The following is a 17225-nucleotide window of genomic DNA, read 5'->3' on the forward strand; positions in this document are numbered from 1 at the left end:
TGAGCCCAGATCTAAATCCCATTGAACACCTGTGGAGAGATCTTAAAATTGCTGTTGGGAAAAGGTGTCCTTCCAATAAGAGAGACCTGGAGCTGTTTGCAAAGGAAGAGTGGTCCAAAATTCCGGGTGAGAGGTGTCAGAAGCTTATTGATGGTTATAGGAAGCGACTGATTTCAGTTATGTTTTCCAAAGGGTGTGCAACCAAATATTAAGTTAAGGGTGCCAATACTTTTGTCCAGCCCATTTTTGGGGTTTTGTGTGACATTATGTCATATTTGCTTTTCTGCCTCTGTTTTATATTTGTTCCAATACATACAAAGGGAATAAACATGTGTATAGCAAAACATGTGTTAATGCAATACCTTTTTTGTGTGAAATACTTGATTTTCAGGAAAAATATCAAGGGTGCCAACAATTTCGGCCATGACTGTAAGATATGATTTATAAGAAAGCATACATAGGATCAGATATATAAGATAGGATATAGAGGATCAGATCACATATATAGAATCTAATATATAAGATCTGATACACAGGATAGGATATATAGGATCAAATCAGACATATAGAATCGAATATATGAGATCTGATACACAGGATAAGATATATAGGATCAGATCAGACATATAGGATCGAATATATAAGATCTGATATATAGGATAGGATATATAGGATCAGATCAGACATATAGAATTGAATATGTAAGATCTGATATATAGGATAGGATATATAGGATCAGATCAGCCATATAGAATCGAATATGTAAGATCTGATATATAGGATAGGATATATAGGATCAGATCAGCCATATAGAATCGAATATATAAGATCTGATATATAGGATAGGATATATAGGATCAGATCAGCCATATAGAATCGAATATATAAGATCTGATATATAGGATAAGATATATAGGAGCAGATCCGACATATAGAATCGAATATGTAAGATCTGATCTATAGGATAGGATATATAGGATCAGATCAGACATATAGAATCGAATATGTAAGATCTGATCTATAGGATAGGATATATAGGATCAGATCAGACATATAGAATCGAATATGTAAGATCTGATATATAGGATAGGATATATAGGATCAGATCAGACATATAGAATCGAATATGTAAGATCTGATATATAGGATAGGATATAGAGGATCAGATCAGACATATAGAATTGAATATGTAAGATCTGATATATAGGATAGGATATAGAGGATCAGATCAGACATAAAGGAGCGAATATATAAGATCTGATATATAGGATAGGATATAGAGGATCAGATCAGACATAAAGGAGCGAATATATAAGATCTGATATATAGGATAGGATATAGAGGATAAGATCAGACATAAAGGAGCGAATATATAAGATCTGATATATAGGATAGGATATAGAGGATCAGATCAGACATATAGAATTGAATATGTAAGATCTGATATATAGGATAGGATATAGAGGATCAGATCAGACATAAAGGAGCGAATATATAAGATCTGATATATAGGATAGGATATAGAGGATAAGATCAGACATATAGAATCGAATATATAAGATCTGATCAGGGGCGGACTGATATATAGGATAGGATATAGAGGATCAGATCAGACATATAGAATCAAATATATAAGATCTGATATATAGGATAGGATATAGAGGATCAGATCAGACATATAGAATCGAATATATAAGATCTGATCAGGGGCGGACTGATATATAGGATAGGATATAGAGGATCAGATCAGACATATAGAATCAAATATATAAGATCTGATAAATAGGATTGGATTTTTAAAATAGAATAAAACATAAAATAAAACAGGCACCAAAGAGACATGGCAAGAAAATAAGATGGCTATCACCATCCAGAGATTACTCACCTCGTACTATCCGTGCTGGGGGAGGGAACATAAAATATTAGTTATATATGTGATGATGGTGCAGATTTTATTCTAGAAGCTTCCATCTTGGTTCCTGCACTCACCTGAATTTAGAGTCTTTTCTGGTTGCTGCAAAGACAAAGATTTGTTTTTAAATTTGTATCCCTAAAATGTTTAACCCCCTTCATTGCCAGCTGACAGGTGGAAGGAGGGGCATACCTGGGGTTGGGGAGGGTGTTTCCTCCTCCTTTGGTTTTTCTTCCTGTCAATCAGACACAACAAGTAGAAAGTCAGTAAAGTGGGCGGATCCAACCTGAACTATATGCGCTATACTCTCTGACGTGTCTCCAGCTGCCTTGTCTTTGCTGGGGTCACTGGGGGGCGGGGGTGAGTTCTTGCTTTATATTGCATTGTTCATTCTCTCACAGAATAGACCAGAATCCTCAGCAATGACAGTTAGTGGCGGAGACTGTGTCCATTATGTGTGAGTATATTGGGCTTTCCTGGACAATCCAATTACTGTCCTAACCCAACCATGGACTAGACTGTGCACCCCCCTAAACATTGACACCCCCTCTGCTACTCCAAAGGAAAAGTGACTTTTCACCAAAAAAATCAAACCCACACAATTTTAAAATATTCATAGACACCCCTTCAATAGGTCACCCCCCAGAAACTCACTTCCATCCTCTTAGGGACCGCCACAGGGGTTTCTGGTTGTGGCACCACCTTTCCCAGACCCTGCATCAGCCAGTTCAGCACCCCTCTGCCAGACCTGCAGGTGGAGAGAAGATGAATATGGGACCTCAACATGGGAAGGTGTTACCTGATGGGATTTGGCAGGGTATCATACATACCCTTTATCTGACACTGCTGCCTCAACCTCTGAAGTGGGAGCTGATGACGCTTCAGCCGGAGCAGTTGTAGGTGCGGCCGCAGGAGGGGGTGCAGGAATGTGCACCGGCGACACCGGGGGGATGTTCATTTCTGCTCAACCAAATAAAGCCTTGTCAATGGGCAAATCACCTCTATGCCTGCATGTATCAAATGCTACCGCCTCACCTTCACCTTCTACCCCTATAACCTGCCCCTCTATCACGTTCTACTCATTCAATCTCTCCATCACCTTCTACCCATCCAATCTGCCCTACCATCTCCTTCAACCCCTATAAACTGACCCATCGTCACCTTTTACCTTTATAAACTGTCCCTAAAATACTTCTACCCATCCAGTCTGCCCTATCATTACCTTCTACAATTATAAATTGACCCACAATCACCTTCTACCGCTATAAATTGACCCACAATCACCTTCTACCGCTATAAATTGACCCACAATCACCTTCTACCGCTATAAATTGACCCACCAACACCTTCTAACCCTATAAACTACTTCATCATCATTTTCTTCCCCTATAAACTGACCGACTATCGCTTTCTACTCCCTTCAATCTGTCCCACTGTCACCTTCTATGCATCCAAGCTTCCTGGGCATCATCTTTTATCATTCCACTCTACCCTACCATTTCTTTTTTTTTCTATATTCTGCATGATTATCACATTCTGCCCCTCCAACCTACCCCACTGTCACCTTCTGCACTCCCCCTCCACCCCCAATTTCCCCAGAATCTACTTCAACCCTTCTAATCTGCTCCATCATTACCTTCTGCCCATCTATTCTGTCCAGCCATCATCTTCTACCCCTCTATTCTGCCCCACCATCCCATTTTACCATGCAATCTGTCCAGCCATTATTTCTACCCCTCCAATCTGCCCCACCATCACCTTCTACCCCTCCAATATGCCCCACCATCACCTTCTACCCTGTGGAATAAGTAAAATAGAATTGAGTTTGGTCTCTCCTCACCTCAGATTGATCTTTGACATCATTTTTGCTACTGAGGCCTTTTATTCTCTTTTCATTTTGAATGTACATCATTCTTTCCCGTGTTTACCAATTATACCCTGCCAACTGTCACCTAATTCTAGATACCCCTATTAGTGTCTATAGGAAAATATCCCGAAATGGCTTTATATAACTTAAAGGTGACACCCATGAAGGAACTCTGCTGTATGTGACACCTTGTGCTCCACCATCCCAGATAAAAAATAAAACAATTTATAGTGATATACCTACTACTGCTCACCTTTCTCCCCCACCAACCCCATTTTTAAGACAAGCCTCCCAAACCTCCATAGACGACAATGGGCACTTACCTTCCGACTTCTCTGCCTTTTCTTCAACTTGCAGTTTCTGGAGGAGTGCAGATGACAGTTAGTGATAGTGACATGCACATTTCTTATACCAGAGCTGAAGGAAGCCAGATCAGCCAATCAATGTTCTGCCATCTAACCTTGTAGAGGGACATCTGGAGATCTCTAACCAATTGAGCTAGCCGAAGAGCTAACATTGACCGTGACCCCTAACAATGACCTTAATTCCTAACACCTCTAAAAATTACAATGTCCCCCAACCATGAACCCATTCCTAACTTTGACTCCAACCTCTAACAATGAGTCAAAACTCCAATAATGACCATAGCTGCTGCACCTCACAGTGACCCTAACATTTACCTTTAATCCCTAAAATGGACCCCAACCTCTTGCCCCTAACCATAATCTCTAACCCAATCAGTGGCTCTAACCTTAACCTCTAACCCCTTGAAATGACATTAACCTTCACCCGTAGCAATGACCCTTACATTGACCCTCATCATTAACAATAAAACTAACCTCTAAAATTGCCCTTACAATTACCCTAATCTTTAATAATTTACTGTGACAACTAATCTTAAAAATGACCCTATACTGATCCCTAAATTTACAACAAACTGTCCCTAACAAAGACTTTTACCCTAACCTCCACCCCTACTGGTGACCATAACACTAACTTTAATCCTTAAAGATGACTCTAAACTCTAACCCTAACAATGGCTCTAACCTAAGATTAACCTCTAACTCTTGACACTAATCTTTAACCCTAATGATGATTGTAACCTCTGACCCTAATAATGACCCTAATCTCAAATCCTCAACAATGTCCCTAACTTCTATTACCTAACATCCTCTATCCTTTAACCATGGCCCTATCCACTATCCCCTACTAATGACCCAACCTCTATCCCTGAACCATGACCTTAACCACTGTTCCCTAACGATGACCCTAACCACTTTTCCTAGCCTTAACATCTAACCATAACAACACACAAAGCACACAATGCCAGGATAACATGCTTGTCCAATTAAATAAGCTCAATATTTGGTATTTTTAACATAAAATTAACAAATGAATCAAAATACAGCACCTGCTGTGAGTAGGCCACCTACCTGCTCTTCTGAAGCACTTTGTTGTGAGCTGCTGATGCTGGTTCTGTGTGCCCAGGTGGGATGAGGGACAACCTTCTCCAGTCCTTGAGAAAGCCAGGACAGGACACCTGTAGAGGAGCTTCTGGAGAGGAGACAGTGTCTGAGGTGATCACCTCATATAGAGAACATCTTATATACCTATCAACGGGCTACCTCCGGCCTAGGGGGGGGGGTGCGTTAGACATGCTTCAAACTGGGAATGCAGCAGCAATAAACCCTTCCAGCCTAGCATGTAATCCCAGAGACATTGAACTCCTCCAGCCTGGCATGGGATCCTAGGGACATTGGACCCCTTCAATCTGGTATTGTATCTCATGGACTTCGTACCCCTCCTGTCTGGTATGGGATCCCAGGGATATTGGACTCTTGCAGTCTGGCATGGTATCCAAGGGACAATGGACCCCACCAGCCTGGAATTGGATCCTAGGGTCATTGGGCCAATTCAGACTGGTATGGAAGCCCACTAGGCACTATGAGTAAATTTTCCATTTTCAGTAAATTAATACAAAAATGCCAGATACCTTTCAGTGGGTCCATTTTCTGTCTTCTTTTCCACTACAGGGAATAAAAGATTCGTAAATGAACACAAATACACAGACAGGTTTATTGTATACAACATGCCAGTCCTGATCTCTGTTCTCGGACACCAAGCCCTCATGTACTTGACCATAGATGACCTGGGCCTCACCTGTCTTTTATGTCATGGAAATTACAAATGAATGCAAGAGATTGTCAGAACTGAATGGTTGTATGCACTGAAAGAGATATGATCCTAAAATTGGGGATATTGACTGGTTTGGAGTGAGGCATCTCTACTCCCACACACCAGGTCTTATTGGTCAAGCCAGCCTCTGGAAAGAACACCATGCTGCTGTATTTTCACCAAGACAGGTCTTGGCCACTTGCTCTAATGAAATGTAATGTTTTTTCTGGTTACTATGGTTTACGTCACACTATTGCTCTTTGCTCTTAAATAACCTTTAAAATGCTGTTTGGAGTAAACACAGCATACAGATGGTCTCTGAGCAAAAACATGTTAGGTACCTCTTCAGAGGCACTTGCTGTTGCCCTTAACATGTCTTCCTAGACCAAATGACTCCTGGCCAATGACCATTTCAACTCAGAAGTCAAAAGGGAACCTGTTCACTCCTAACTTCCATTTCAGTCCATTTCCATTTCAAGTCCATTTCCTTCAAGAGGTCAATGGTGATTTTCTATGCTTCTGGCCAGTGGCCTGGCCTGGCCAATCTCCACCTAGAGATCATGTGGTTTACACTCTACTTCCTAACCAATGTCCAACTCCAACAAGAGGTTAATGGGGATCTGCTCTGCTCCTAGCCAATGACCATCTCCAATGAGAGGTCAATGGGGATCCACTCTGCTCTTGGCTAATGTCCATTTTAACCAAGAGATCAATGGGTAGCTGCTCATGGCCAGTTTTAAACCCATGTTTACCTGCACTTATCTGCTCCACCTCCATACGCTACTGATCAGTTGAACACCTTGGCTGAAGGGATGTTCTCTGTACAGAGGTTGGAGTGTTGCCTGGCCTCCACTGTAGAACAATTGGGCTTCTAAAAGCAGTTTAGCTCTACTGTGACTATGGTATTCCTGCTGGGCCCTGAGGTGTTCTGGATCCCCTGTTCACAGACAGCTTCGTCACTCAGATTCATCTAGACTACACACAATTCTCTCTCCTTTCCTTACCTGAACAATAAATTGTAATACAAAAAGTAAATAATAATATTGGTGTAACGCTACATAAAGTGTAATAATATAGAATAAATAAATATAATCATTAAAACATATATAAACATAAATCAGTGATGGATCCTTCAAGGATCTGAATAACGTGAAACAACAAGTGACTGTGCATATATACCTGGTCCCAAATCTGGACCGACAATATAGTGCAAAAAAACACCAAATCACAAATTGGGATAAATGAATAAAGTGACACAGTGAGTCCCAAAAGATGGGATAACCTATAATCAAAAGTGACTAGTGCTGAGACTCCCAATAAATATATCAAATGCATATAGCAAAAACTAATAACCACAGTGATAAATATGAATAAAAAACACTTGAAGATGTATTAAAAAAGTCCAAAAAAGGTGCAAAAAATACAAATAAATGTGCTTCAATCTTCAGCAACATTTGCTTGTAGTGCTTGTGCCACACGCAGATGGATAAATATCCTTAAATGGCTGTTTAATATGCCTGTTTAATATGAAGCCTGATTAATATGAAGCTGTATGGTGTGGAGCTATCTGCTGTATAGGATCCAGGGTGATCCATAAGGCGTTGTGGCCCTAAGGGTCGCGGTAAGGAGGTGAGGAGGCATTTCAGCCATTTAAGGATATTTATCCATCTGCGTGTGGCACAAGCACTACAAGCAAATGTTGCTGAAGATTGAAGCACATTTATTTGTATTTTTTGCACCTTTTTTGGACTTTTTTAATACATCTTCAAGTGTTTTTTATTCATATTTATCACTGTGGTTATTAGTTTTTGCTATATGCATTTGATATATTTATTGGGAGTCTCAGCACTAGTCACTTTTGATTATAGGTTATCCCATCTTTTGGGACTCACTGTGTCACTTTATTCATTTATCCCAATTTGTGATTTGGTGTTTTTTTGCACTATATTGTCGGTCCAGATTTGGGACCAGGTATATATGCACAGTCACTTGTTGTTTCACGTTATTCAGATCCTTGAAGGATCCATCACTGATTTATGTTTATATATGTTTTAATGATTATATTTATTTCTTCTATATTATTACACTTTATGTAGCGCTACACCAATATTATTATTTACTATTTATTGCACCTTTGGGATAGGATAGGGTGTTAGCTGCTTGGTATACATTCATACTATTTGGTTTAGCGCAGGGGGATTTTTTCCTTATACTATAATACAAAAAGTGCTTTTTTCAAATCAGAGACATAGTATCAGTGAAAACTCCAACATAAGTCAGTGTAGATTGATTTTATCATTCATGTGGAGTTTCCTTTTTGTGGGAGTTTCATGACAGAAGATTCCTAATAAGATGCTATAGATGAGCACTTTAATTAAAAATATCTATGAAGGATTTATTACTGGAACACTGTGAGCATTAAATTTACTCTAATTTAATATGTACAGTGGGGTTGATTTACTGGAGAGTACAAAATCTGGTGCAGCTCTGTAAAGAAACCAATCAGCTTCCAGGTTTTACTGTCAAGGCTTAATTGAACAAGCTAAAGTTAGAAGCTGATTGGCTACCATGCACAGCTTCATCAGATTCTGAGTGCACCAGTTTTAGTAAATCTACCTCTATGTCTCAGATTTGAAAAAGCACTTTATGTTTTACAATTTATTGTTCAGGTAATTACAATTTTCTGCAATTACAATTGTTTGGAATTACAATTTATGTTTTTGTTATGCATTAGTGTTTTTTAATGCAGCAGCTGTGGATAAAGAAAGGTGTGATTTAGTCTTACACGGCGCAGAGTAAATAGTAATTTATTTCCCCTACCTGTTTCAGTCAATGGCTTTGGTTTCTAAAACAGAAAATAACAAAATATCATTAAACCTGCAGTTCATTAGAAAAAACTTTATCGAACAGGTTTAGATCGATGGTCAATACCTCCTCCACTACAGGCTCAGAAACGTCCTTGTTAGTTCGGGACGAGGAGGGACTGTCGACTGGCTGGGGAACCACTTTACCTAGACCCTGGGCCAGCCAGCTGAGGACACTTCCAGAACTGCAAAAGAAGAAACACTGTTGTAGAAAACACATTCGTTGTACAACAAACTGATCTGCCCTGTTGGATGCAGGACTCCAGCATACTCACCTTTTATCAGAAATTGCACTCACATCTTGCACATCGGTGTCACCTAGAGAAATAGAAATAATATCACATAACCAATCAGCTAACGAGCCCATTACAGCTTCACCCACCAGAAATCTGACAATTCTCCTTCTATGTCTACCAACCTGAAAACACCAAACCCCTACCCTTTCCTACCTCACATCCAAAGCCCTTCCCTACCTGTCAACTAGGAGGCACCAAACCCCTACCCTTTCCTATCAGACAACCAGAAGAAATCAGATTCCTAACCTTCCCTGCTTGACAACAAGGGGCACCAAAACACTACCATACCCTACTTGAAAAGAAGGAGATACCAAATCCCTACTCTTCTCTACCTGACAACCTACAGATCTCAAATCCCTACCTGTCCATACCTGACAACCTGGAGAAACCAGTGCCCTATTCTTCCCTACCTGACAACCTAGAGACACCAAATCCCTACCTGTCTACACTTGACAACTTGGAGGAACCAAAGCCCTTCCCTTCCCTACCTGCTAACCAGAAGACACAAAAATATTACCCTTCCCCACCCAACAACCTGAAATAACCAGAGCTTCACCCTTTCCTACCTGACAACCAGGAACCCCCAAACCCTTACCATTACCTGGCCTCCTGAAGGAACCAAACCCTTCCCCTTGCCTACTTGATATCATGGAGAAACCAATCCCTTGCACTTTCCTACCAAACAAACCCATACCCTTCCCTACATGATAGCCAGGAGACACCAAACCCCTGCCGTTCCCTACCTGAAAACCTAAAGACACCAAACCCCTACCTGTCCCTTCCTGACAACCTTGAGAAACCAGAGCCCTACCATTCCCCACCCGACAACCTGGAGACTCCCATACCCTTCCCTACCTGACATTCTAGAGAAACCAAACCTTTAGCCTTCTCTGCCTGACAACATGGAGATACCAAACTCTACTCCTTCTTACCTTACATTCTGGAAATACCAAACCCCTACTTTTCATTACCTGACAACCTTCAGACACCAAAGCCCTACCTGTCCCTACCTGACAACCTATAGAAACCAAAGACCTGCCCTTCCCTACCTGATAACCAGACTATACCAAACCCTTCCCCTTCCCCACATGACAACCTGTAGAAACCAGAGCCCTAGCATTCCCTACCTGAGAACCAGAAGCCAACAACACTTCCCAAACTGACATGTGGAGACACCAAACCCTACCTGACACAGATACATCAAACCCCTATCCTTTCCTACCTGACATCCTGGAGAAACCAAACCCTTACACCTCCCTACCTGACAACCAGTAGAACTCAAACACCTAACCTTTTCTACCTGACATCCTGGAGAAAGCGAAACCATACCTTTCCATAACCCACAATGTAGAGACACCAAACCCCTACCTGACATCCTAGAGACACCAAACCCCTACACTTCCCTACCTGACAACCTGCAAAATCCCCAATAACTTTTTTCTGGAATTACTAAAATATCCACCAAACTACTCCTAAACTACCTAATAGCTATTTTGTGAGGTTTCTCAACACAATCTGTGCTCAATTACCACTGTAACCCCCCTTTCCCCCTTCCTTTAGTCTTCTTGCCCATTCAAAAGCACACAATCTGTACCCTTGTCATCAGAATCCCACCCCCCAAAAAAGTGTTCTATCACTGCCTGGGCTCACCTGGAGGGTTGCTGGCCTCATTGCCAACACAAGTCGCTTTCTGAAATAGAAGAAAATTGTAAAAGAGAGAAAATGTTCCAGATGATGTTATATGCAGCAGTGTGAGTGAGACTCGTAAACAGTCAGTTAGATGCCATCTGTGATGTTGATTGCTTGTACATTGTCTATAATATTCTTTACGTACCTGTAGATAGATATTCACAACTCGCAGTTCACTTATATCTGCACTTGTTGGGTATAATTCTCAGTATCTATTTTTTTTCTGTATGTATGGACTCTGCACAGTACCACTTCTCTTGTCCTGTATGCTGGGTATAATTCTCAGTATCTATTCTTATTTTGTATGTATGGACTCTGCACAATACTGCTTCTCTTGTTCTGTATACTGGGTGTAATTCTCAGTATCCATTCTTAATCTGTATGTATGGACTCTGCACAGAACCATTTCTCCCTGTACATACTACTGACCTCAGCAGACTTGTCAGTCACCACTGGGGGGGGTGCAGGACACTCCTGGTCATCAGTTGCAGATTTTCGGGGGGTTTCAGGGGGTTGTGGAATCACCTTTTCAATCCAGCTGAACATTTTGAGTCCTGTAGGCAGAGCAGAGAATATATGTCAGTATACAAACTCTGACTTTTCTAGAGATCTGAGTCCCAGATTATCAGAAGAGATCCCAAAACTTTGATGTCATCAGAACCAGATCATGGAACCTCCAGAACAAAATACTCCAATGACAAAACTCACAGAGCCCCAGGGTGAGATCCCAGGACCCCATCATATATGAATGCTGGAACCCCAAAGCCATTACTCAGCCTCTCAAATCTAGACAACACAGCTCCAAACCCATCAAACAGATTATAGAACCCAGAGTCCACTATATCCAAATCCTAGAACCACAAACCCATCAGTCTAGGAAAGCAGAACCCTGAGTCCATCATATCCAGATCCTGGAATCCCAAACCCATCAGTCTAGGAAAGCAGAACCCTGAGTCCATCATGTCCAGATCTTGGAACCAAAAAAACCTGTTAGAGTAGAAAAGCAGAACCCTAAACCAGATATCCTAAGAAACCCTAAGACTAATATCCAGATCCTGGAACCCAGACCAAATCGATCTCGGAAACCAGAACCCTGAGCCTATCATATCTAGAACTTAAAATCCATTGATATGAGAAACCAGAACTCTGAGCCCATCGTATCTAGATCTTGGAACTGCAAACCTGTCAAGCTAGAAAACCAGAACCCTAAGCCCCTGATATCATAAGAAACCAGAACCCCGAGCCCATCATATCAAGATCCTGAAACCCCATACCCATTGATAAAAAAAACTAGAACCCTGAGTCCATCATTTCCAGATCTTGGAATCTCCAAACCTGTCAAACTAAAAAAACAGAACCCCTAAGCCCCTGATATCCAGATCCAGGAACCCCCAACCCAATCGATCTAAGAAACCATAACCCTGAGGCCATCATATGCAGAGGCTCTAAACTCAAACCAATCGATATAGGAAACCAAAACCTCGAGTCCATCATATCCAATATTGGAATCCCCAAACCTGTCAAACTAGAAAACCAGATTCCTAAACTCCGGATATCCAGATCCTGGAATCCCAAACCAACCACTCTAGGAAACCAGAACACTGAGCCCATCATATCTAGATTTTGGAACTCCAAACCTGTCAAACTAGAGAACCAGACCCCCAAGCCCCTGATATCCAGATCCAGGAACCCTAACCCAATAGACCTTTGAAACCAGAATTCTGAGCCCATTATATCCAGAACTTAAAGCCCCAAACCATCAGAATATAATCCTAGAACCCTGAACTCATCATATCCCGATCTTGGAAACCCTAACCCATCAGAGAGATTCTAGAACCGTTAGCTTATTATATATAGATTCTGGAACCCCAAAACCCTTAGAACATGATCCCAGAGCACTGAGTGTGTCATAGCCAAATCCAGACATCCCAACCCCACCAAACCACTCTTAATTCACTGTTCAGATGAAGAACATTAAACTATTAACATATTCTTGTGGAACAAAGAAAGACCTTTACAACACACTGCCCCTGACCTCTCTGCTGTTAATGTGGTTATTCCTTCTCAAATTCCTCAAAGATTACAACTTACTCTCCAGAATCAGTTTTAGTTGGTTTCTAGGAGCTTAGAAATATCTTCTGTGTCATAACATTAGACATCTGAGAGGCTTCCATGATCTGATATAAAATCTGCTTTGTCTTTACATTAGGGTATGGGGGGTGGGGGGCAGGCTGCCATGATCTGATAGAAACATCTGCTGTGTCTTTACATAAGAGGGCTAGCAGGCTTCCATGATCTGATAGAAACTTCTGCTGTGCCTTTACATTAGAGGGCCACAGGTTACCATGATCTCATAGAAACATTAGCTGTGTGATCACATTAGAAGGCTGGCAGGCTGCCATGATCTGTTCTAATAGAAAAACACTACTATTGTGAACTTCGAAATTTATTTCTCCACAATGCTTGTATATACAGAGATGAATGAGGGCTAGTTTTAGGACTCTTATACACGACCATATATTGAGGTGTATTACAATACATCTGTTGTTGTGGCACCCGGGAGCCACAGCTGCAACAAAACTTTGCCCATTGAGACATGCTTTACAGAATATGCTGTGCACTGCTTTATTATGTGTAAATGCTCTTGTTTACACATATGTGTATTTTTCAAAATGTCGTTATTTTTTGCATGTTCAGAATCTGTAAATATTGTACATGATCGGAGCACAGGTTCATTTTATAATGTACAGCATATAGTATATATACACAAGTAGATTACATAGTTCCCTCCTAGATTGTAAGCTCCAAGGATCAGGGCCCTCCTATCCCTCTTGTATTGAACTGTATTGTTGCTGTATTGTCTCCCGTAATATTGTAAAGCGCTGAGCAAACTGTTGGCGCCATAAATCCTGTATAATAATAATATATTATCTATCTGGAATCGTTTGTACTTTCTAGTAACATATAATAACATGTCTGTCTACATCAATTGATTCCTTTTTAAGCCTTGACGAAAAAATAAAGTGATTCTTTTAACCTCATGATGCTCTGGTGCTGGACTCATACTCTTCTATTATACTGCACATATCTGTCTCTGACCTGTATGCACATCACTGGTAGAGTCTATCCCTTTAATACAAGTACATTCCATCCATGTATACTGCACAGACATCACACAGATACATTCCATCCATACATTTCACACTTACCCTGTATATCTACCCTCTATGTAAGGTATAGATTGAGGCTCCACCCCCAGATGGGCACCGGTCCCCCTCACCTGTGTGGAGTGCAGGGCGAGTGACCCAGTTGGCAGTACCAGGGCTGTACAGGCAGGAGGAGCGTCCTTGACTAAATCCTACCTCTGCTGACACCGCTGATCACTGTCTGATCCCATCACTGACACCTCAGGGAAAAGGATTTCTCTCTGGCCCTAATATGTCACTGGCGGCTAATGTCCCTGATCCGGGTGTATACTATGGAACTTGCCTACAAACTATAACTACTATAGATGATATATAAACATTTATTGGATTTCTATGTACAATACACTATATAATATATATACATTTATAGGATCTCTGTGTACAATGCACTGTATGTAAAATATATACACATTTAGAGGATCTATATGCACAATACATTATATATAATATATAAATGTATATAGGACCTACCTGCGAAGCTCATGCACCAAATTTTGGAAATGAGCCAAGGGCATTTTGCGTCTTGTGTTTTTTGCACATTTTGTTGCGCAAAAAACACAAGGCAAAATGCGTGACTGCTTTCTGCGTTTGGGGGGCCATTAAGAAATAATTGCACCACAAGTGCGTCACACGTTTTTTGTGAATTTCTGCCCGTGTTTTTGCTACTCCCAAATTTGAACAGGGCATAAAATACAATGTCAGATGTTCAGACGGGCACAATTTTAGATACTGTTTTTCATTGATAATCCCCTGGCTGTCTGTCAGAATGTACGGATCACAAAACTGGCTGAACAGAACTTGGATGATCAATGAATTCATATATCTGGAACTGACTTATGTGGAGATATATATATATATATATACACACTGATCTATATCTGAAATAAAAAGGATTTTTGTAAAAACTATTTCAAGAGATGTAAATGCGTCCAGCCGAAAGCGTTTCAGAATATAACAAATGTCTTCCTTCACCAACCTTCTCTCACCATTATCTGCAGAACAATGACCCCATCGCCAAGCAACCGACACCAGGAGACACTGCAAACACAGACAGCGGAACAGAGCTGCACTGACCGACCACAACACAGCAGGTAAGGAGAAAAAGACCCCAATGTGTGACCCCCCCATCTATACAGAGACCACATTACCTACGTGTGACCCCCCCCATCTGTAGAGAGATCACATTCCCTACATGTGACCCCTACCGACCATCTATACAGAGACCACATCACCTACATGTGACCCCACCGACCATCTATACAGAGACCACATTACCTACGTGTGACCCCCCCCCATCTGTAGAGAGATCACATTCCCTACATGTGACCCCCACCGACCATCTATACAGAGACCACATTACCTACATATGACCCCATAGACCATCTATACAGAGACCACATCACCTACATGTGACCCCACCGACCATCTATACAGAGACCACATTACCTACGTGTGACCCCCCCCCCCATCTGTAGAGAGATCACATTCCCTACATGTGACCCCCACCGACCATCTATACAGAGACCACATTACCTACATATGACCCCATAGACCATCTATACAGAGACCACATCACCTACATGTGACCCCACCGACCATCTATACAGAGACCACATTACCTACGTGTGACCCCCCCCCCATCTGTAGAGAGATCACATTCCCTACATGTGACCCCCACCGACCATCTATACAGAGACCACATTACCTACATATGACCCCATAGACCATCTATACAGAGACCACATCACCTACATGTGAACCCACCGACCATCTGTACAGAGACCACATCACCTACATGTGACCCCACCGACCATCTATACAGAGACCACATTACCTACGTGTGACCCCCCCCCATCTGTAGAGAGATCACATTCCCTACATGTGACCCCCACCGACCATCTATACAGAGACCACATCACCTACATGTGACCCCACTGACCATCTATACAGAGACCACATCACCTATGTGTGACCCCATCGACCATCTATACAAACATTTTATCCCCTATGTGCAGGGGTGGACTGACAACTCATGGGGCCCCCGGGCAATAAGGGCCCCTGTGTCCTTGCCCAAACTCAAAAAAGCCTATGAAAAAGGTACCAGGAGCATCTCATGGGGCCCCCTACTGACCCTGGGCACTCGGGCAGTGCCCGAGTTTCCAAATGGTCAGTCCGCCCCTGCCTATGTGCTACCTCCCCACATATATAGAGAGATCATATCCCCTACATGCGACTGACTCTCCATCTATATAAGGACTACATCCCCTATGTGTGACAAAACCCCCCCATCTATACAGAGATCACATCCCCTACATGTGATCCCTCCATATTATCATTCACTGCATGTGACCCCCTCCCAAGATCACATCCCCTATATGTAACCCCCTCCATCCTTTACATGTGACCCTCCATCTATGCAAGAATGATGTTCCCCATGTATGACCCCCCCATCTATGCAGAGATCACATCCCCTATGTATAACTCTCCATCTATATAGGGACTACATCCCCTATGTGTGACAGACCCCCCCCCCCCCCAATCTATACAGAGATCACTTCCCCTACTTGTGGCCCCGTCCCCGATCTATACAGAAATAATGTCTCCATGTGTGACCCCTGCCTATAAAACAGCAGTTGACAGGCAGAAGACAGGACAGCCTTTTATGTGGTCCTTACACCCTGATCCTGGGCTGACCTGTTAAATCTAAAACAGGGAGAGAATACTTGGGAATAAAAGCACAACAGCAATCCCTCATCTTTAAAAATGGCCTCTCCTGACCAGTTCTCTTTAAAATGTTTTTCATCCCTGAATTATATCCTGAAAAGTTTTCTGTCAGAGATTTCTGCTGCTGATCATCATTGTTTAGCATCTTCTCCTTTATGGAGGGGTACTGGCAGGGGCAGTGATAGACTAGTTTGCACCCTAGACAAGACCAGCTACTTGCACCCCCCCCACCCCCTACAAAATAAAACTTACCTGTAGTGCTGCTTCACCCATCCTAGCACATATCTTCTTTACCCTCAAATTTTCCACCCTATCATAAATTCTCTCCCCCAAATCCTCCCTCCTAGCATAAATCCCCCCCATCCTCCCACCTTACCCAAATACACCCCCTTTAGCACAAACCCCCCCTCCCCCCCAAAAACTTCCCTCCTACTCCTAGCACAAATCCCCCTAAATTCCTCCTCCTACCGCAACCGCACAAGTCCTTCCTCC

General features: G+C 42.0%; 2 protein-coding genes across 2 annotated transcripts in view; one reads left to right on the top strand and one right to left on the bottom strand.

Moving 5' to 3' along the window:
• CNGB1 (cyclic nucleotide gated channel subunit beta 1) overlaps positions 1 to 14550 on the bottom strand; it is a 66972-nt gene extending 52422 nt beyond the window's left edge. The window contains exons 1-14 of the mRNA XM_089678917.1: positions 14013 to 14550; positions 11233 to 11357; positions 10765 to 10804; positions 9094 to 9136; positions 8886 to 9003; positions 8775 to 8799; positions 5773 to 5806; positions 5213 to 5333; positions 4103 to 4139; positions 2743 to 2872; positions 2567 to 2660; positions 2105 to 2147; positions 1990 to 2014; positions 1886 to 1900 (exon numbers count right to left, since the gene is read on the bottom strand). Of these exons, the coding sequence (XP_089535043.1) occupies positions 1886 to 1900; positions 1990 to 2014; positions 2105 to 2147; positions 2567 to 2660; positions 2743 to 2872; positions 4103 to 4139; positions 5213 to 5333; positions 5773 to 5806; positions 8775 to 8799; positions 8886 to 9003; positions 9094 to 9136; positions 10765 to 10804; positions 11233 to 11349 (842 nt within the window). The 5' untranslated portion in view covers positions 11350 to 11357; positions 14013 to 14550. The remainder of the gene's footprint in view (positions 1 to 1885; positions 1901 to 1989; positions 2015 to 2104; positions 2148 to 2566; positions 2661 to 2742; positions 2873 to 4102; positions 4140 to 5212; positions 5334 to 5772; positions 5807 to 8774; positions 8800 to 8885; positions 9004 to 9093; positions 9137 to 10764; positions 10805 to 11232; positions 11358 to 14012) is intronic.
• Positions 14551 to 15015: 465 nt separating this feature from the next.
• Positions 15016 to 17225, top strand: part of USB1 (U6 snRNA biogenesis phosphodiesterase 1) — a 39028-nt gene continuing 36818 nt past the window's right edge. Inside the window, exon 1 of the mRNA XM_089678902.1 lies at positions 15016 to 15100. The gene's annotated coding sequence lies outside the window, so the exon portion shown is untranslated. The remainder of the gene's footprint in view (positions 15101 to 17225) is intronic.

The sequence above is a fragment of the Staurois parvus genome, unplaced genomic scaffold (genome assembly GCF_062004578.1).
Source record: "Staurois parvus isolate SC_StPar_1 unplaced genomic scaffold, SC_StPar_1.0 ptg000211l, whole genome shotgun sequence".
Classification (NCBI taxonomy): Eukaryota; Metazoa; Chordata; class Amphibia; order Anura; family Ranidae; genus Staurois; species Staurois parvus.